The 22,720-nt window shown below is 35.8% G+C and overlaps 1 protein-coding gene across 3 annotated transcripts in view; it reads left to right on the forward strand.

Moving 5' to 3' along the window:
- Ubc6 (ubiquitin conjugating enzyme 6) overlaps positions 1–22,321 on the forward strand; it is a 38,319-nt gene extending 15,998 nt beyond the window's left edge. For 2 of the 3 annotated variants that reach the window (XM_069846208.1, XM_069846210.1), the window contains exon 4: positions 21,374–22,321. In XM_069846208.1, coding sequence (XP_069702309.1) covers positions 21,374–21,544 — 171 coding nt within the window. In that variant the 3' untranslated portion in view covers positions 21,545–22,321. Of the gene's footprint in view, positions 1–10,153; positions 11,508–21,373 lie in introns of those variants that run through there. The other variant, XM_069846209.1, reaches the window with a different exon arrangement.
- Positions 22,322–22,720: the final 399 nt, after the last annotated feature.

Below are 22,720 nucleotides of genomic sequence, written 5' to 3' on the forward strand. Positions count from 1 at the left end.
CCATTTACAGTTATTACAACCGATACCGAACATTTCACAGTTTACATAGCTTTTCACAAAAATGCGAAATATGGCACAGTCAATGCTTTTTCGATCTAGACCAGGCTGTAATGTTTGTTCGGGTTTTCTATTTCAGTGTATGGAGCTCAGTGAAATATTATATTATAACTTTATTGCTTATCATTGCTAAGCTTTATTTAGTGTAATGTGTCCATAAGTTCCGTTTACTTCTTGTTGCATAATATGTTGCAGAAATAATTACAAAACTGTGTTATTTTAATGTGAAGAGAATTTTACATGTTAACATAATCTGTTCACGTCAACATTTCAAGTTTAGAATGGAAGCTATTTTGAGATTTAATAAAAAAGAATTTATATTGTGATTTCAATTTAGCACATCTACCTTCCTTAATTTTAGACAAAATATTTACCATACCACTCCTATGAAATTAGTGTACGTACAATTGTGTTACTTCGTCTCTTAAGTAGTAGGTAAATACAATAATTCAGTACTAAATTGTAGTATTAAAATACAGACAAATTGAATGTCTGGGATATCATCCATGACATTATGCTTAATTATAATGTATGATTGCGAATTTAGGAATATAAGTTAAATACAGTAAACATAACCTATAATTTTCATATGAATGGCAAGGCATTGGAGATCACTAAATTTAGACAGAAAGGGGCAACTGGTACAGTAAACATAACCTATAATTTCAACATACCTAAATATTCGTGCGATGCAATTAAAAATGATTGAATCGTGCATAAATGAATGTACAAGAATTTCGCAAAATTTAATCGAAATAAAGGCAGGTATTACACATACGAACAACGTAATTTTCACACCATAAATAATATTACATCTTAACTCGCAAGTGAATTATGTCTGAAGTGTCTCCTAATCATTGTTTTAAATTTTATTAATGCAAATACACTACATTTTAGAGAAACATATGTTACTGTTTATGCATTCCAAGTAATTTATATGGTTGAAACGCCGCCCTTCGTGATCGGGTTAAGCGAGTTACATGGTCTGCCTTACGGCCTATATTAGATCACGATGGCTGTGGCACAGTCTATTGTTCCTAGTACTCACAGCGCTCCAAGTGGCTAGCAACTATCGCGAGATTTGCAAAAAAACATCCCAAGCTTCGTGACTGTATGTAGTAGACTGTGATATGATCTTAAACAATGTTAGTAACTATTAGTGAAGCACCGCCATTCAGATCTGTCTGTTACAAGTTCTTTGATCTCCATTCACGTTTTCATACAATTTAAATAAAGGATACAAGAGATGTGTAAAATCTCGTTCATTATTTCTGCTGTCCTCATTCAATGGATGGTATGAATAAAAATGAGCACTGTCTCTGGAGAAAATTCTCCTAAACAGAAATACTCTGTGCTATTGTATGAGCAATTTCTCATGACTGCGAAGAGTTTGCTTAGCAATAGAGTAGACTTCTTCCACTTCTTGCTTTTATATTTCTGCTTGCATGCTAGCACAGTGATAGGCTACATAATTAATGTTAGAAAAAAAAAATTCGGTGTGTTGATGATCAGAAGATCAGGACTTAACATAGCATATTGTGAAATACATTGGACAGCAGTTTGAAAGAACATGGGATGAAATCCCAGATAGGGTTTATTAAGGTTTTATTTCGTCAGAAGTATGTATATACGTATAAGCTATGGCTTAACGAACGTAGAAATTTTCATTCTCTTGTTCTCCTTTTCCAAGTTCTTCACACCTCTATACCTACCTACCTTATCTCCCGTTTCAGTTACCTGTCATCATACCATAATCTCTTCACACGCACGCAAAATAGCCGCATACTAGCCATACCAACACATAAGACATCGTATTCATCATCATACACAATCTCGCTCTCGCGCTTGTGGAATACCCTACCCAGTGACATCAGAGACTGTCGGAATTTAGTAGCGTTCAAAAGCAAGCTTATTAAGCATTTTCTTACTGCGTAGAGTAGGTTTAATTTTTACTTAATAAAAGAAATGCTTCTTTCTTAACTTATACAATAAACTGTCTAGCTTTTATTAATCAGTTAATCTTTTAGTACTTCGATTTTTATTGTATCTGTAAATTTAATATTAATTGTAATTATAATTGTAATTGTAGTCTTAATATTGTAGTTGTAATCCCCTGGTAGAGGGGAAGAGAAGGCCTGATGGCCTTATCTCTACCAGGTTAAATAAATAAATAAATAATAATCTATATAAGTTGTTACAGATAAAAATTGCTTATACGAAAATTACTTGATTTCGGAAGCCATGTACTATTTTATTTTTTTATACACGCTTCAACATTTGTGATGGTGTGTGGGATCTTTGGGTATATCAGTAGGCCATTGTTATTATTGTTGAGTTACTGTTTCTATTGTTGTGTGTTACAGATGGATTGTGTTCATGTAACTGATTTTATATTTTGATTAATGTTTATTATATTAATGATTGAGGCGGTGATGAATCATGGCATGTAAATTTTCAATTCGGCATTTGTCTTTGTGACTGGGGGAATCCATGAAAACCCCAATCAGATTGGCCGCCCATGGGGTTTGAACCCGGGACCTCCTGAATACAAGTCTCAAACATTATTCAGATCATTTCTCTTCATATGCACTGTCGGATGGGGGCGTTAAGTCTGACAGCCCCCTTGGTGCTATTCGACAGGAGTAGGCTATGTGCCGGCACCGGGTTTCCCCTTCTCCCTTCCTCATCATCACTCATTTCAGACACTACACTTACACGAACACTTACACATACACTCACCCTAGTACACGACATAACTCTCCACAGATACACATCATGTACAGTGTGACCTGCCGAAGTGGTGTACAACTAGAAAATGGGTCACAGTTCTGCCACCTATCCGCAGTATGCGGAACCCGAATCACGCAAGTGAAGTGGGTGGGCATTGGATACACAGACACACATATATCACGAATAATTTTATAAATTTCTTTTTTAAAAACTTCAATTTTAAAGTATTTCAAATTTGGAAAATGGTTTGTAATTTTATTATAAAGTGTTGGGCCGAAACTAGCACCATGTTTAAGAGCTGCACTTGTATGACATTTAGGCTCAATTAATAGGAAAGTAGACTTTTGTCTTCGAGTATGATATTCATGTTGATTAGATTTACGTTTTATTTTATTTCTGTGGCAGTAAGTTAGTAAACTATATTTATAAATTTCTTCAATAGTTAATACTTTAAAATCTGTATAAATTAAATTTGTTGGGTAATCCATATTTTTGGTCAGACAAATTTTTATTAATCTTCTGTGTTTTAAAATTGATGGTTTAAGTACGGATGATGCTACTCCACCCCAATTTATTATACCATATTGTATTAATGATTTTACTAAAGCTAAAAATATTATTCTCAGTGCCTCCTTAGTGATAAAATTTCAGAGTATTATGAATTTATAAATTGTCTTTTATATACTTGTACACATGAAATCAATTTGTTTATCCCAACGTAAATGCTGATCTATAATAATTCCTAAATATTTGACTTGTGTGGAAGATGTTAGATGTGGGCAATTACAATAATTATTTGTTAATTCATTACATGAAATATTACGTATTACTAAGTGATAATTATTCATAGGTGGAGGTAAACCTTTCGTTGTTAAAGGAAATGGAATATAAGTAGTTTTATTAGTATTTAAGGACAGGAGATTAGAGTCAAGCCAATTTTTTACTACTTTAATTAGTTTTCTAGCATTTAAATAAGTGTTATCCCAATTTTCCCCATTAAATGTTAGTACAGTATCATCTGCAAAAGAAAATATATTACCATCATATTTCTCTAGATCTAATCTAGATCTAGATATGATAATAGAATTTTTTGTTCTGCTATATCCAAGGAATAAGCTAATCTGCACAGTTATATTATTTCCACTCTGTATACAGAGTACGGTATTATGCCGATTATTGTAAATTATGAAAATATTAGTAGAAGGAATTGAAATGTACGAGTACATATTTATTACTACAAAATTAATTACAGTTATCTTACTTTTAGGGGGAACAGGGGTCATAAAATATGCTTCTGTGTGCACAGAACGAAACTTGTGTATTCTTATTTGGGTGTATAGTGAATTATTTATACAAGTTGTGACGGTTCTTCAGCTACACCAAAATTAAAAAATAAGGAACTTGGAAAAACGAGAATGAATTTCAAAAAAAGGAAAAATTCCAAAATTACCAAAAACCTCCCTTTATTACCATTATCTCTTAGATAAGAATTAACAGGAAAAACATTCAACAACAAGAATATTCTCTTTAATTACAATTTCTATCTTAAAGGGAATTAACCAAAAACTTCCAACCATCATACGATGAAAGAGTAATGGAACGGAGCAAAATTCTCTCCGGCGCCGGGATTTGAACCTGGGTTTTCAGCTCTACATGCTGATGCTTTATCCACTAAGCCACACCGGATACAACTCCGACGCCGGTTAGAATCGTCTCAGATTAAGCTCCAACTCTTGGGTTCCCTCTAGTGGCCGCCCTCTGCACTACGTCATAGATGTCTATGAATGCAGGACCGAAGTCCACACATGTGCTGAGGTGCACTCGATATGAGTGACTAGTTGGCCGGGATCCGACGGAATAAGCGCCATCTTAAATCACGAAGTGATTTACGCATATCATATATATTATTTTTCTCCGTTCCATTACTCTTTCATCGTATGATGACGCAGAATATCTGCATGGAAATATCATATGTACTTCGGTACATTAAAATAATAAAATAATATATATGATATGCGTAGTTCACTTCGTGATTTAAGACGGCGCTTATTCCATCGGATCCCAGCCAACTAGTCACTCATATCGAGTGCACCTCAGCACATGTGTGGACTTCGGTCCTGCGTTCATAGACATCTATGACGTAGTGCAGAGGGCGGCCACTAGAGGGAACCCAAGAGTTGGAGCTTAATCTGAGACGATTCTAACCGGCGTCGGAGTTGTATCCGGTATGGCTTAGTGGATAAAGCATCAGCACGTAGAGCTGAAAACCCGGGTTCAAATCCCGGCGCCGGAGAGAATTTTTCTCCGTTCCATTACTCTTTCATCGTATGATGACGCAGAATATCTGCATGGAAATATCATATGTACTTCGGTACATTAAAATAATAAAATAATATATATTCCAACCATCAGTTACAGCATCTCCCTACATTATAACATCTCTCAATATAGACTCACAACAAACCTTCAGGGAAAAGAACAAATAACCAAAACTATTTCATTGAACAGCAACCCCCTTTTACATAACTTTAAAGAAACTCCTAAACCATTCCTGTCTCATATCTCACAGCCACAGCCTGTAGTTCCCGATGTATACTTATCGGATAGGATCGTCAATTTAAGTTGCCTGATCCGTCCAGCTGAGCTAATCCTGCCTTCTTCATCGTCCGTCTCGAGCCTGTCAAGCACTGCCTTCACGTTCGAATCACGATCACTCTCTTATCCCCCTCCCCTCGAACATTCAAGTAGGAGGTGGAGGTGGATCGATGCATGCGCACGACAATAACTAAAGTTTTTGATACACCGGGAACGATGTTACAAAATATATATAGAGGAAACAATGACTAATTTTTTCATTCTGTCAGATAACAATACAAGACAAGCATAACGTAACAAAGTTTTTGATGACAGTTCTAGAGATTAAACTACAAATAGAAATATTATTGGTAATGTAAAGGACTGAATTGTTGAAAAATGTATAATTAGTAAGCCTGGGTAGCACAGTTGGTATAGCACTGGCCTTCTGTGCTCAAGGTTGCAGATTCGATCTCGACGCAGGGCGATGGCATTTAAGTGTGCTTAAATGCGACAGGCTCATGGCAGTAGATTTACTGGCATGTAAAAAAACTCCTGTGTGACGAAATTCCAGCACACTGGCGATGCTTATATAACCTCGGCAGTTGTGAGCGTCGTTAAATAAACCATAATTTAAGTTTTGTATAACTAGAAAATACGTGTTACCTTCGTGGCACTGATTTATTCTTTCTTCTTCTGGTTATTGGATCTTTCTTAGCGTCAGTTTCTTGGGCACTTCTTTATCCATTTGTTCTACTTGTATTGTATTTGTTATGATACTCCCCCAGGACATCAAAAATCTCGCATTGTCTTCACGCTTGATTTTTACCTGTTTATCAGTTATTTCTTACAATTCAACTGTTATCTCTTTAACAAGATCGTAAGTAATTTTCACAGTTTTTCATTCAAAGAAGTGTTTATGTTAAGAAGTTATATATTTAGTTTCTTCTGCAATAAATGTTACTGGATGACGCAAAATTCACTTGACAGTGAGTGACTTTTGCACCACCTTGTATAATGCTGTCTGCATGGAGGACTTAATAATTATGAATCCATTTTATAGGTATTAACTGTTGTATTGCATGTTGCATTAATCCACTTCTTCATTGTATGGTGCTGGAAACGTGTAGGATTGCTAGGAAGAAATTTTCAAAACTAATTTTTTACACATTCAGGGTATCTTTATTGTATTTCACACAACAAGAAGATAGGTAGGTACTAATTATATACCGGTACATGAAAATGTTACATTTTTGCTACAGAATAAAATTGTTTAATATATTTTATTATTGAGAAGTTAAAATGTGTGTCAATTACAGCCTATACCAATGTTCACATAAAAATAAGGTAGGTAGGAATAAGCTTCATTTTATAGATGAAAGCCTGGGTCTCTGTAGCAGATGTGTTCTCCTGATTTTTGTTTGCTAATTGTTAAGAATTTTTATTCATTAGGAAGTTAACTGAATCTTGTATTAAGTCTACGTACATCAAAACATGTTAAATAAAGTTTTCTTGAAAATTGAAATTAATAGAACACTACTATTCTTACGTGATTGATGTGAGAATCTTAATAATTCAAGTGTGATACATTTCTTAAATTTGAACAGGTTCGTTCTTAAATTAATAATATATAGCTGAAAATACAGTAGTATGTTGCTGTTCATTGACTTACCTTCGTTACAAATTGAAACACGCAGGGATTGAAGTACAGTAGAACTTGGTTATAGCGACCTCATTTTGTGCGACACCTCGCCTATAACGTCAAATATTCTGTGATCCCAACTAATTCCCCATAAGACATATGTTTTTCTACTTTGCTTAATAAGACAAATGTATATGCATCTACCTCGCATATAATGTCGTTTTCAACCTCAGTTTGGAATGAGAGTTTCCAAGAACCAAAATATTTTAAGAAATATTGTGTTGAAATCTGCAACCTGGCGAATTCTTTACTGTTCCCTGCTGTCACAGACCTCTGGAATGCAGGCAGATTCCCCATCCCATTATAACCCGCCCGAATTCATGCGGTATTAACGGTACCTGCGTGCAGTCAGTTTCAACAGGAAGTTTTCACTAAGTGCACGCATTTTAACGCAGTATGGCCACTAAAAGAAGTGACGCTTTAGAAGCCATAAGCCATAAGAATTGTGAACATGTTCTATGAAGTTAGGGGAGGGAGCAGTGAAATTGCAACTGAAATAATGAGCAAAGAATGTAATTTAGAAAGTGTGTATTAGTCAAGTAGAAGACAACAGAGTAAAATAGCTGATTACTTCGCTCGTAAGTAAAGAAGTTTGGTCGAGTACTGAATAAACTATTTTAGTCAGAATACTGCATTTATAATTATAGTGTATTTTTTTATGTTCATGGAAGGCTTAAAAGTGAATAAAAAAATCTAAAATAAGCCTAATTAAGTTTATTTTTAATTTTCACTCCTGACTAGAGTGATAATATGAATCTCTGTTACTACAACACTCGTTTATAACATAATTTTTAAGATCCCTTGGATGTCGTTATAACCAAGTTTTACTGTACAAGGTGTCTACACTGAAATGCCCTATTTTTATTTTGCTCTCAATACCAAAGAAATAAAGATAAAGAAATTTTATTCACAAATATGTCATATGAGGTATTAAGTTTGTAATAAAAAAAAACACACATTGCCACATTAGCCCCTGCATTGACACAAAGGATACCTAGGGATGGTGCCAATGACTTCCACAATGCGGACACGGAGGAACATGATCAGAGAAGACTGTCACAAGAACGACCTACCTGGACATGCTACAGCTTTAAGCCTTTCCTCAGGTTGTAATTTCAACAAGATGGTGCTCTACCCCACTGGTAGTTGGAGGAACATGATCAGAGAAGATTGTCACAAAAACGACCTACCTGGACATGCTACAGCTTTAAGCCTTTCCTCAGGTTGTAATTTCAACAAGATGGTGCTCTACCCCACTGGTAGTTGGATGTGCGGAGCACATTTCCAGGGCGTTGGATAGGACGAAATGGACCCCTGAATTGGACTCCATGTTCTCCTGACATCAGGTCGATAGATTTTTTTTTGGTGCTACATGAAGGACAGAGTGTACACCACCAAAGTGCCCGGAGACCTCCATGTCCGGATTGTGGAAACCATTGGTACTATCTCTCCGAGGATGTTGGAGTAGATCTGTACTGTAACCAAATACAGACTAGACATCCATCGTGCCACCAAAGGGGCTCACATGAAAGTTTGCGGTTTTTTGTTACAAACTTAATCCCTCATAAAACTTGTGTTACTTACTTACCGGCTTTTAAGGAACCCGGAGGTTCATTGGTGCCCTCACATAAGCCTACCATTGGTCCCTATCCTGAGCAAGATTAATCCATTCTCTATCATCATATCCCACCTCCCTCAAATCCATTTTAATATTATCTTCCCATCTACGTCTCGGCCTCCCTAAAGGTCTTTTTCTCTCCGGCCTCCCAACTAACACACTATATGCATTTCTGGATTCGCCTATATGTGCTACATGCCCTGCTCATCTCAAACGTCTGGATTTAATGTTCCTAATTGTCAGGTGAAGAATACAATGCGTGCAGTTCTGTGTTGTGTAACTTTCTCCATTCTCCTGTAACTTCATCCTTCTAAGCCCCAAATATTTTCTTAACCACCTTATTCTCAAACATCCTTAACCTATGTTCCTCTCTCAAAGTGAGAGTCCAAGTTTCACAACCATACAGAACAACCGGCAATATAACTGTTTTATGAATTCTAACTTTCAGATTTTTCGACAGCAGACTGGATGATAAAAGTTTCTCAACTGAATAATAACAGGCATTTCCCATATTTATTCTGTGTTTAATTTCCTCCCGAGTATCATTTATATTTCTTACTGTTGCTCCCAGATATTTGAACTTCTCCACCTTTTCAAAAGATAAATTTCCAATTTTTATATTTCCATTTCGTACAATATTCTCGTCACGAGACATAATCATATACTTTGTCTTTTCGGGATTTACTTCCAAACCTATCTCTTTACTTGCTTCATAAAACTTATGTTTGTGAATAAAATTCCCTTATCTTTATTTCTTTGGTGTTGGGAACAAGATAAAAATAGTGCATTTCGGTGTAGACACCTATATTGTTTATGTAAATTAAATATTGTTATGAAGTATGAGAAATGTCAAGTCATAAATATTGACCCTCCCTCTCATCTTTTTATGTATATCGTACACATATTTACAACAAAATTATGGTTTGGTCCACCAATGAAAAGTACTAATAATAATCACAATAAATAAATTTAAAAGAAGTCGTTTGTATACATAATAGATAGGGAATTCTTCACGTTTTTCTGTACTTATATTGAATAAAAATTTGTGTTAAAGAAATGTTGGTGATATATTTCATTATCAAAACTGTGTTTTACTTTTGGAATAGTTAATGATCTTAAAAACCAATTATCCATAAAACAAATTCAATTGCCATGAACTACAAAGCTCTACTGTATCTTTTATAATTAATAACCTTTAATAAATGCAATGCCAACTCTGTTTGTGTAACATTTCAGACCTTTGCAGACCATGTGTTCTGTCAGTTGGTGGATAGACACAGAGATAAGTTGCAATTTCCATACAGTTCTTTTTCATTGTCTTCGTCCCAGCATTGAATAAAACCCAAATAATATAAGAAAAAGTTGGCTCATAGATGATGGCTTGTTAAATGTGTACAGTTGTTCTAGAAGTAAGCACCTTTTGAAATCCTTGTGACTAGCAAGGTCAACTAACGTTATGTTTTCCCTTTCAGTCACTTTTAAGTGATCCAAACCCCAACTCCCCAGCAAATTCCATGGCAGCTCAACTTTACAAGGAAAACCGAAGAGAATACGAGAAGAGAGTGAAAGCCTGCGTGGAGCAGAGTTTTGTAGACTAGTGATCTATCGTATCAAGTGTGCATGACGACAAAGTAAAACGGAGCGCCTCGACTAATTGCCAACTAACAAAAATAAAAACCTGTGTTTCTTGAGAAGAAATGTTGTGGCTGTTTTATTAGTGTTTATGTTTTGTGTTACTGCTGGGCCACAAAACGTACGAACGACTTGTAGAATTGGTGTTGACATCCTATTTGACATTGATGAGCACTAAATATAATTTTGTACCACAAAGGGTATAAAACTAAGCCGACTTAGCTTATGGAGAAATGGCTTTAAGATTGGCAGAGGTTATACAAATAGCATAGAAGCTACCTTTAATTGTGTGTGTGCGTGAGTGTGTGTGTTCAAGGTGGCTGCAACAAACCTGTGTTGTCGTAGTATTGCGGAGTGAGAGGATGATGTAAATACAGGACCTGGAATTGTTGTTAGAGTGCATATACTACATCATGCTTGAAAGCAGTTCGTGTAGTGTTGAGTAATATTGTCAAATCATGTATGACTTTCCCTCCCAAGAATTCATACTTTAGGAAGTGAACACGTGCCTGTGCTATCTGCAATGCTTTATTTCAATATTTATGTTGAACATTGCGTGTGCCTGAAAAAGCAGACTGGAAGAATTTTCTCATGCTATGAAACTACAAGCTGACATTTCGCGTTTTTTTCTCTCTTCATAAATTAATTTCAAGTTGTTAGAAGTAACCTCACAGGTCTTGGCAATACATGTAGTTAAGCAGCTATATTTAAACTTTATTCTTTATGGTCAGTAACTCAATATATCCTTCACACTTCTTTGTGACTATATATAGCAAAGAATATATTGGGAAAGTACAAGAAATTAAATACAAAATAGTCTCTCTCTTCCTTTTTCTTTCTTTTCTTTTTTGATGTCTACGACCAGTGAAATTCAGTATTTTCCTATTTTCACTCGGATTAAATGTCAGAAGAAAGTATTCGTGTGGCAAGACGCAAAAGTATGGCGGGAACTTAATCAAATTAATGTGAACTGAAAAACATTGATATAAGAAGAATCAAATTCAATTCGATTAAGAATGGCTCTAAGGCTGGAAACAATTAGATTTCGTGTAAACATTTTACATGTCAATCATCTATGAGCTAATTTTAACTTATTTTTTATGTAGTATACCTCGTGCCCTTCCATCACAAAGAATCTGTTGTTACGCATTGTATTTATTTATCTAACCCAAGAATAAATTATCACTGAATACATTTTTTTTTTTACACTTTCTTAACTGTTACAAAAACTTACATGACCCAAATAAATATGTCCTGTCCATGTTATCCATGCAGACTCTAAAAATTAAGGATCATTCGAAAATTAGTGGCAACATTTTAATTAAGAATAAAGACATACTTATTTACGGTTAACATACTTACGAGGTCTGTAAATAAAGTAACGATAATGATTTTTTTATTATTTTTGTATTCATAATAAATTACACATCCAAGTTGTCACCAGCGTATAGGTAACTAAGTATGGACACCGCGTCGGTACCTTTGATGTAGCCGGCTGATTTCAATGACCTTCAAGCCAGCTAGAGCGTGAGATTCTGCTTTCTCCCTAGAGTTGGCGCTGGCATCACACCAGCTAGCAGTTGACACAGCGGAAATATAACACATAATTAATACGTCTAAGTACATTATGTACTCAAATAAAATTAATTGGATCCATAAAATAATAAATCCGTCATTAACTGTAATGTCTAGACTCTAGAGTTCCTTTATAATGAGAGTTGAGACGTTGACCCCAACAACAATTAAAATATGTAATGATTTGATAGCAGTGAAAATGGAAAAACAAAACTCTTATGAGAAGTAAAACCATATACCTATATTATACTGGGTGTTCAGTTCAAAGTGTGTCATGGCTTGCTGTATGCCGTCATGTGGCTAGCCGATGAGCCTAGAGAATTCAGTCTTCCTACACTTCCGCAGAGGTGTATAACCTATGAAGCAGAGAAGTTGCCTAGCAAGTACGGCATTCATTCTGAAGAGTACGTACCAATACGTACAGTAACGCCGGTAGTGGCAGGAATGCGAACTGTTTGGAAATATGTACTGTCGGGATATGGGGAGAGGGTTAAGACGATTATTTACGTATTTGTTGATATTAACTTCGACAGTCAACATGACACGCATTTGATTTGTGTTGTGGAATGTTACCGTATGTAACCGATGATAACAAATACCCTGCGTACGACTTGCCGGCGCAAAACACAGTTCGAAAGAGGTTATGGTAGCACACAGACCATACAGACCGCCATCTGTTGCTACGACGTTCAAGTTATACCGTATACACGTTCTCAAGTTCAGATTGAAGAACGCCTTAAATAATAGGAAACTTCTCTCACATATAAGCTGAAACTCGCTTCAAATCGGTGACCCAACAACAGTGACGTCTTGACACACTTTGAAATGAACACCCAGTATTATATACAAATATTAAACTAATTTGATACATAATTTTATATTGTATTATATTATATAATTTATTATATCTGAAATATAAAAAATTATTATTACAACTAGTTTGTCACTGGGAAATAAGGAAAAGCTGTTAACTTGAATTTATTTGAAGCAAAGCGTTACTGGATTATGCAATAAGGTAGGCGATGTTTGGATTCTGTGTCTCAACTCTATACTCAATTATTATCTTAGCGTATGCTCGATTACACTAACCTCTAGCACTTGAAAGTAGAACTAAATGCCGGCGCACAGAGAAACAAAACACAGGAAAATTCGCTCAGTGTCCATTCTTTATAATCCCTATTCGCTGTTGTCATCTTCAAAATAGTCATCTTGGTAAGCCATACAGCACCTGTAACGTTGTTTCCATTCTTCATAACAGTGCTGGAACTCCGAAACTGGAATCGCCTTCAGTTGGTTGGTTACAGCTTTTTTAATGTTTTCTATTATCATGGTGTCCTTTCAGGTGATGTTTCATCCTCGGGAAGAGAAAAAAGTCGTAAGAACTCGTATCTGGTGAATAAGGAGGCTAGGGAACCATAGGAATGTTTTACACTCCAAAAATTCATTAATGGAGAGCGCATTGTCGTGATGTAGCAACCAGGTGATCACAATGCAGGTCTCACACAAATGACCCGTTTTCGAAACCTTTAGAGAACTTCGCTGTAAAAATGCTGATTCACCATTTGTTCTTGAGGCACAAATTCCTTATGAATGATCCCTTGGCTTTCAGAAAAGTAAATCAGTATGCATTTGATCTTGGATTTGCTCATTCTTGCATTTTTTGGCCTTTGTGAGGTTTTTGTGTGCCATTCCTGGCTTTGGATCTTTGTCTCCGGGTCATATTAAAAAATCTATGATTCATCACCCATAATGACACAATCCAAAAAACGAGGGTCATTTTCAGTCTGTGCCAAAAGATCAACACACACGTCCTTCCTGTTGTACTTTTGTTGTTGTTACTAAATCTACGTATTACTCTGTGAAAAGATTTATTAAATCTACATACTTAGACTTCAACAAACAAAATTTGATAACACAATCTCAAGGGAAAAAATGGAACTCTCTGCATCATAATCCACAGTTAATTCCCGATTTACCACGAAAATCGTCTGTAGCTGCATTTAGATTGGCAACAGGCCATGACTGTTTGACCAAACACCTGCATACCATTGTGCAACTCAAACCAAGAAATGGATTCGGAACACCTCAAAATCTGTGCTTCAGTGGCTGACCATAATCAATCTTCTTAATGTATCCAGCTGTTTGCCGACAACATGAAGTCCACTATAGTCCACTGTAGTATATTCAGTTGTTTTTCACGAGAAATGATCGATGTTCATTATAGATGCCTGTTGCTAGTAGCCAGAGTTGGGGTGTAGTCAATATATACAGCAGGGCTGTGTCTTCTGCAACTGGTACTGATGATTTTAATTTACTTCTTTTGTGGTTTATTGATGGACAGTATAGAAGAATGTGTTCCAGATCTTCATCATGATTATCACACCACAGACAAGTAGGATTATCAGAAACGTGAAATCGGTGTAGGTACAATTGAGTGACAATGTGACCTGTTCTGGTTCCGGGTGCTTGCCCACTTGCAGTGTAAATAAATACATACATACATACATACATACATACATACATACAAAAATGTTTGAACATGTCTGGACATTTCCAGGTCATTTGGTTTCTTTTGTACAAACTGTAAAATTTTTCCTTTGTCAGAAGAGAGCCAATTGTTGATCCATAGGTTTGTAAAATGAGACTTTACTGAAGCAAAAGCACTGGATAGAGATATCACTTGAAGAGGTGTTGGTTGGAAATATGTTGCCGGCTGACCATGATAATATCTTTGAAAAATATTGGAGTGGAAGAGGTCAAATGACTTTGTCAAGCGCCTGGAATTAGAAAACAACTACTACTTTTGTTGTTGAGAAAGATTCTTTGGAACTATTTTGGCACAGAGTTTTCTCATCCACAATTCACATGTCAGAATCTGTTTAATGGTGGTGTGGTTCAAATTCAACTCTTACCCAATCATTTGTGTTGTAAACCGACAGTCAGAGCGTACAAGATCTCGGACTCTGGTGACTTTCGAAGTTGCTGGCCTTCCACTGTGAGGTTCGTCATCAATCGATTCTTGGCCTTCCGAAAATGCCTTAAACCATCTAAAAATCTGTGCTTTTCACAAAAACATTCTCTCTCTGAAGCAAAATTTGATACCACAACGTTGCTCGAACTTGCTATCATCCATTTCCAAATGCACTATCAACAAATACTCTTACAACCACAGTTGTTACGGAGTTCAAATCAACACTGACAGCACATGGAATGTTGACCTGCCTCGCCTATCAAGGACAGCCACACTGTTTCCAGGTGGAATGCTACACGTCCAGTCTCATTACTTTATGTACAGATCTCGTACAGTTCTTGAAAATAATCTCCTCCGGTACCTGTCGCCACATCTCTGGAAGGCGACTGTTGCTATCCACAGCATCACTTTGCTCTAAACTCCTAATTGACTGTCCTGCAGATGTTAAAATGGCGTGTCTATTTCTAAAACATACCCCTCTCAGTGGCTCTTTCATATTAGAGAAAAGGGCGGAGTTGCAGGGACTCATATCCAGAGAATATGGATGATGCTGTAGATTTCTAGAATTTCCCATTTCCATCTGTTAAGTAGGTGATGAGCACCACCTTAAAGCACAGTAAAATGGGTATTCAAGAAATCTGTGTGCTTCTGACGCATTGCTGTTCGTAAATGGTGTTCACTTCAAATACAGGATGGCCCATAAGTCTGGAACCATAGACGAATTACTGAATAGTAATATACGTTACAAGAGCGGTATGTTGACGTTTTCATGGTCTAGGAAAAGATTGAAAAAGCGAAACGTAGTTGAGCTTTTTTAATTTCCGAGAACATGAAAACAAACATACCGCTCGTGTATCGTACATTATTTTGTGCGAAGATCGTTTATTACATACCTGAAAGACGAATTTCTAATTAGTTGCAATGAAATCTCCATTTTGGTTTCTGTTTAATGACGGCAACTTCGGAAAACCAAAATATCTTTCTTCAACATTGTTGCTATAAAATGTTTTCTGTGTTTACTATACTCCAGCAGGCCGTAATATACGTCTGTCTTTTTTTTTCCCCAGTCTATAAATGCGAACTTAAAACAAAAGGTAAGGTTATGTAATGATTTATTTTTCATTTTAATATTTTAATAATATTATTTATATAACATATTGCAGTAATAACATCGGCATCTGGAATCTTGTTGATTTTTTTCACGGCTTCCTTAATGTTACTTGTATCAGGAATGCAATAAGTTTCGTGGAGTAGTAGACTTTACTTAATTTTTGCAAATATTTAAAAACAATAATTAACATTGCAATTTAGGTGAAATTGCAGTGGTAAGTTTCCAATTTATAATTATTACTATGTTAAACGTCTCTAAAAATAATATGTTAAAAGCCTAAAGCAGTAAAATGAATGTCGCGCTTAAGCGGTAAGAAGAGGGAAATTGTTATGTGTGTTACGTTGGGAATACTGAATGTGGTATTTCACACTTACCGCGTATTGGTTCTGTGCGGAAAACAAGCAAATATGCACGATCTCGCACAAAATATTTTTTCTTTCTCCACAGGATAACTGAGAGATATCTTCAAGTAAAGAGGAACGTATTCAACTGATTGTGCTTGTTGGCGGCTGTAGTCACAGGGAGGTCGTCCATGAATTTAATACTTTGCACCCAGAACGAAAGCCAATTACACATAATTGTGTGGGAAAAATCATTAAATTAATTGAGACAGGATCCATCACAGACGAACCGCGTAGTGGACCATCGAGGACAGCATCTGATGAGCAGACAACGTGCAATGTCCTGGCATCGTTTTCGGAAAGCCCTAACAAGTTGATCTGCAGAATGTCCACAGAGACGGACATATCGAAAAGCAGCATCCAGAGCATTTTGCACACCAACAAATGGCACCCATACAAACTGCAACTACTACAGAAATGAACAGAGGATGATTTGAATCGGAGACAGGAATTTTATGAATGGACAGTGCAACAATGTGACAGGGATGGCAATTTTTAATGATTTTTCCCTAGTTGGCATTTGTTCTGGATGCAAAGCATTAAATTCATGGGCAACCTCCCTGTGACTACTGGCACAATCAATCAGGATCAGCTGAATATGTTCCTCTTTACTTAAATTGTAATCAGTTGTCCTGCGGACAAAGAAAAAAGCAATTTAAGAAATTCGCCTATGATTCCAAACTTACGGAACACACTGTAGATTATAAATCAGATTATTACCAGATAACGTCCCATGCCATGGCATTGTGGTCTAAGGCATCCTGCCTAGGACTCGCATTCCAGAACGCTCTCTGGTTCGGGTCCTCATGGGGGAAGAAATTTTCTCATGAAATTTCAGCCAGTGTGTGAAACCGGTGCCCACTCAGCATCGTGATGCACATGGTGAGCTATTATAGGTAAAGAAATCCAGTTGCGAAAACCAGCTATAATAGCTGGGGGGATCATCGTGCTAATCACACGATACCTTCATTATTCTGGTTGAATGATCGTCCACTTCTGCTTCGACATGTGAACGTGAGCCAGCAGCCGGCTGGTCGGTCTGAGCCCTTCAAGGGCTGTGGCACCACGGATTATTACCAGATAAAACATATCAGGCACAATTTCGTCTCATACCACCAGCCTTTATTAGTTACTGCCAGGAGAGCTGAATTCTAGCAGTGTTGCCACTAATTTTCGAATGGCCTATGTATTCCTCATTTTGATTTTCATTGCCAAGCAATTACTCAGTGAGTTAATTGTTTTGAATATTACTGGTGTCTTAGATTCGGTTTCTGCAGCTGTAGGTTATGTTGCGTGTGGACACCTAAGTTTCTCTTAGCCATTTTCATATCACTATACCTCAGCCTTGCAAATAAATACCAAATATTAAGAGATTCTCCGAAAAACCTACAGGCCCACTTTCCTACATACCTGATTTACTGCATCTTAAGGGGACACTATGGTGAAATAATAGTGAAAAATTAAGAAAATCCACTTAAAAATTTATTGTGACTCTCTATTTAGACTGAGCTAAAAAGGCTAATTAATTTATATTCCCATTACTGTTTCCAAGCTTATGAGCAAATACATACATACATAGTGTTGTGCCAAATGGCAAACCCAGAATTCTCCAATCTTTCCTATTTTCTGCCTTCCTTTAGTTTCTGCATATGGTCCATATACTTTAATGTTGTCTATCATCTCGAATCTTCTTCTGTTCACCATTCCTTCTAGTGCATCCTTCAGTAGCCAATTTCTTCTCGGCCAGTGACCCAACAAGTTTCTTTTTCCTTCCTTATCAGTTTCATCATCATTCTTTCTTCATCCACTCTTTCCAACACAGCTTCATTTCTTATTCTGTCTGTCCATTTCACACGCTCCATTCTTCTCCATATCCACATTTCAAACGCTTCTATTTGCTTCTATTCACTTCATCATAATGTCCATGTTTTTGGCTCATACAGTGCCATACTCCACACAAAGCACTTCATTAGTCTCTTCCTTAGTTCTTTTACCAGAGTCCGTTTTTCTATTAAAAGCTTCCTTTGCCATTGCTATCCTCCTTTTGACTTCCTGGCAGCAGCTCATGTTACTGTTTATAGTACACCCCAAGTATTTGAACCTGTCCTCTTGTTCTACTGCCTTATTTAGAATTCGCACATTTATCTTCTTTATTTTTCTTCCGATAATCATGATTTTCGTCTTCTTTGCATTTATCTTTCATCCCATACTGCTCACAGCTGTCATTTAGCTCCAGTAACATATCTCTTAGTATTATCTCCTCTTCTGCTAATGTCTTATCATTAGCAAATCTTATACACTTTATTCTTCTTCCTCCTACTATTACCCCTCCCATGTCCTGAAAACAGTTCTTCGCTAAATTCTCCAAGTAGATGTTGAACAGGATAGTTGTACTCCTTTGCCTACTTATGAACTAAAAATTTGGAAAACTTTGTCGCAAAGAGCTTTTTTAGTGATTTCAATATAAAATATATTTAAAAAATATAATTTCAAAGCTATTATTTCTAATGGCACCAAATTTTGTACAGATGGTAGTATTGTAGGCCTGTTTATGTAGTTTAAAATTAATAAATTTTGGATGAAAATTGTAGAAGTTTTAAAAACCACATAAGTGTCCCCTTAAAGGCAGACCAACGTGATTTGTAGAGTGTACAACAATAATATGATGGTGAATATTACTAGTAGATACAAAATCCAATATAAGGATAGCTGTCCTTAAAGGCTTATTAGTTTACCAAAATAATACAGTCTACTATTTAGTCCATTTTATAGGATAATAATCAAAATACACCCCTCTGGTTGAGATTCTGGCTTATATATAAATCTATTATCAGGCAGTACATCTCAGTTGACGTAATGTGTTTGTATACATCTGAAGTCTGATTAGTGTAACATGTAGCTAATCGGCAATGTATGCAATGGAGGAGGAAAGGAACTGGTCACCCTACCCCATTATCACTTTTGAGGTTCAGATCTGTCTTCGGACAGGTGCCTAAACAATCAAAATCAAAATATGGTAAGAATAATAATTTAATATTTATAAATATTAATTAAATAAGCAGTAATTTAAAAAAAAAGCAGTAACCAGATATGAATATGGGAACTGTTCCCATATATGAGCTTATGTTTTATTTGTAATTAATTTGGATGATATACATGGTTATACAGAAAAAGTAATTAATGACATATAATTTGAAGGCCATTGTAATGGTAGATAAATAATAAACATTTAGATAAATAGTGTTAGTAATACAATAATAAATATTGATAGTATAGTAGTAATAATAATAATAATAATAAAATTTAATATATCCTTTGTTATTAATGGAGAAAAATTCGCTCTGCTGCCAGAATCGAACCTGGGACCCCCAGTTTTACGCACTGAGTGCTCTAACCACTGAGCTACACCAAAGTTCAACCCACCGCACTGGATCGAATCTTTCTCCTTTGGTTCTTTTCACTTAGTGACCTTACTCCATATTCGACTTGTGTATTGACCTAAGTTATATATTAAGTCAACAGTGATCACACAAGGAGCACACTCAATTGAGTGACTTGGTGGCTGGGACTCCTACAGTATATGCACTGTTATGCGAATAATCCATGTAAAAATTAATAACAAATTATAACCATTACAGATAACTCTATAGGACCAAAAAATTAATCTTTACATAGATTAATATATCCTGTTATATACATAACAGAAAATCACAAGCAATCCTAGTGGGACATCAATGTCTATTATACAACATTACTCATGCTTTTCCAGTCAAATTAAACGACACAATAATCCCTTTTGCTTCCTGTGTAAAAAACCTTTGAGTTTACTTTGATATGCATTTAAACTGGAATAACCAAGTAACCTATATTATCAAAAGAGTACTGTCCATACTACATTCCTTAAACAGCATTCGAAAATTTCTCCCACTATCACTCAAAAAAATACTAGTGGAAACACTAGTAATGCCCCACTTTGATTATTGTGATTTTCTACAGACTGACCTCAGTGTCAACCAGTCGCAAAGATTACAACGTGTTCATAATTTTTGTGTTTGCTTCGTCTGCAATGTCCGTTGTGCTGACCACATTACCCCCCATCCTTCCAAACTCGAAACTGGCTATGGCTTAACGAATGTAAAAATTTTCATTCCCGTGTTCTCCTTTTCCAAGTCCTTCACACCTCTACACCTACCTACCTTGCTTCCCTTTTCAGTTACCTGTCATCATATCATAATCTCTTCACACGCACGCAAAATAGCCGCATACTAGCCATACCAACACATAAGACGACGATGTATTCATCAATCTCGCTATCGCGCTTGTGGAATACCCTACCCAGTGACATCAGAAACTGTCAACTTAGCAGTGTTCAAAAACAAACTTCATCATCATCATCAACAATACGATTTGGGTCCATTGGCCCGTTTCGTCTCCATAGCAATATTAAAATTGGTCTTTCCAGCGTTTTCTAGGGCAAACTTATTAAGCATTTTCTTACTGCATAGAGTACGTTTAATTTTTACTTGATTAATAAAAAAATTTTCTTTGCTCTTAACTTCTACAATAAACTGTCTAGCCTTTATTAATCAGTTAATCTTGTAGTACTTTGATGTTTATTGTATTTGTAAATTTAATAATTTATAATTGTAATTGTATTCTTAATATTGTAGTTGTAATTCCTTGGTAGAGGGGAAGAGAAGGTCTGATGGCCTTATCTCTACCAGGTTAAATAAATAAATAAAATAAATAACCACAAAAAAAATGTGAACTACTACTACTGCTAACAATACAATTATAAAACTTAGCAAAATCAGTAAGCTAAAAAAAAATGCTAAGAGAAATATGTTTTGATAATAGCTGTTGTAAGTAATAAATACAGCATTGCCTTCATTGATATGAAGTTACAGGTTGTTGTACATTATTAATGTGCAAATAAGTTAAGACACTAATACAATGTTACAGATATATAGTATGTATAACTAACAAAGTATCTTTGCACCAGTCTCTGCTGGATGAACCAAATCCGAACTCCCCGGCAAATTCGCTGGCAGCTCAGCTATATCAAGAAAATAAGCGAGAATACGAAAAACGTGTTGCAACGGTTGTGGAGCAGTCCTGGCTGAATTTTCAAGAGACGAGGGACGAATCTACAGATGAAGCCAACAATCAATAGCATATGATCCAGAGTGAGAGTTTTACTACAGACATATTGGTAAAAACTAACGAACCACATTTCCACGGAAATACCTGTGTGATCCGTAATACAGTAACATTAAGGTGTTTGAAATGGAAGTAATGTGGCATGTAGTTGCGATAAAATGTGATAGAATTTATTGGTACTACTTTCATTGAAAGTTATATCGATTTTTTTAAGTATTTCAATAAATTATATATCTTTGTTGACCATTTCAAACACTGAGTTTTATGTCATTGCCATCAATGCAACCAAAGAATGAAGCAAGAGAGAATCTGTGGATTATTCATGCATGTCTTATTGTGCTGGTGGAATAGTCCATTCTGCGATATCTTGATAAGATGCGATTATTCGGTTTCCCTTACTTTGATTTTCCTTGTGGACAGTGATGCCCTTCAAGAGGATTGGAGCACTAGCCTTTGTGTTAGGTAGTGCAGACAAGCTGTGAAAAGTGTTGAAGCATGATCCAAGACCTAAATTTTACTTAACCATAACATTTAAATGTTATAAATTTTTCTGTCACTGATGCCATATTCAGAATGTGTTCTGATGACCAGCATGAGTTACTTCTAATGTCGTACGGAATTATACTGAAATTATGTTATAGAAACATTTGTTTATGACATATCCTTATGTCATGTGCGATTTCCTGTAAACTTTAGAACCGTGATGTTTTATGATAGACTTTGAACAATTATTTGAATTTCTGTATGAAAATATTTGTTTTGCCTCAATAAATATGATTTTCTTGCAATAGTTGATATATAATTTATTCTGATTTTATCATCTTTGTATGCTTATCAGTGTTGCCAACTTCAGTGACAAGTCACTAGATCTAGGGGTTTTGAGGGGATGTTTAAGGGGAGATGATGGTATTTTTGTGGTGAAAAATGAGTAAAATTTCAACAAAAAAAAAAATTCTTTAAAATACTTTGTGATATGTGTGGAATGCATAGCATAACATTTTATGGATATTTGTGCCCTTATCGGATGTTGAGTTCCCATTTTTAAACTTCCTGCGTAATAGATTTTTGCCCACTTTTATTGTTGTTTCCGGTAAATTAAATTTTCAAACTTTTTTTTTTCTTTAAAATACCCTTTGATATGTGTGGAATGCATTGCATAACATTTTTGGGTATTTGTGCCCTTATCAGA

This window comes from Periplaneta americana, chromosome 14 (assembly GCF_040183065.1).
Source record: "Periplaneta americana isolate PAMFEO1 chromosome 14, P.americana_PAMFEO1_priV1, whole genome shotgun sequence".
Taxonomy (NCBI): domain Eukaryota; kingdom Metazoa; phylum Arthropoda; class Insecta; order Blattodea; family Blattidae; genus Periplaneta; species Periplaneta americana.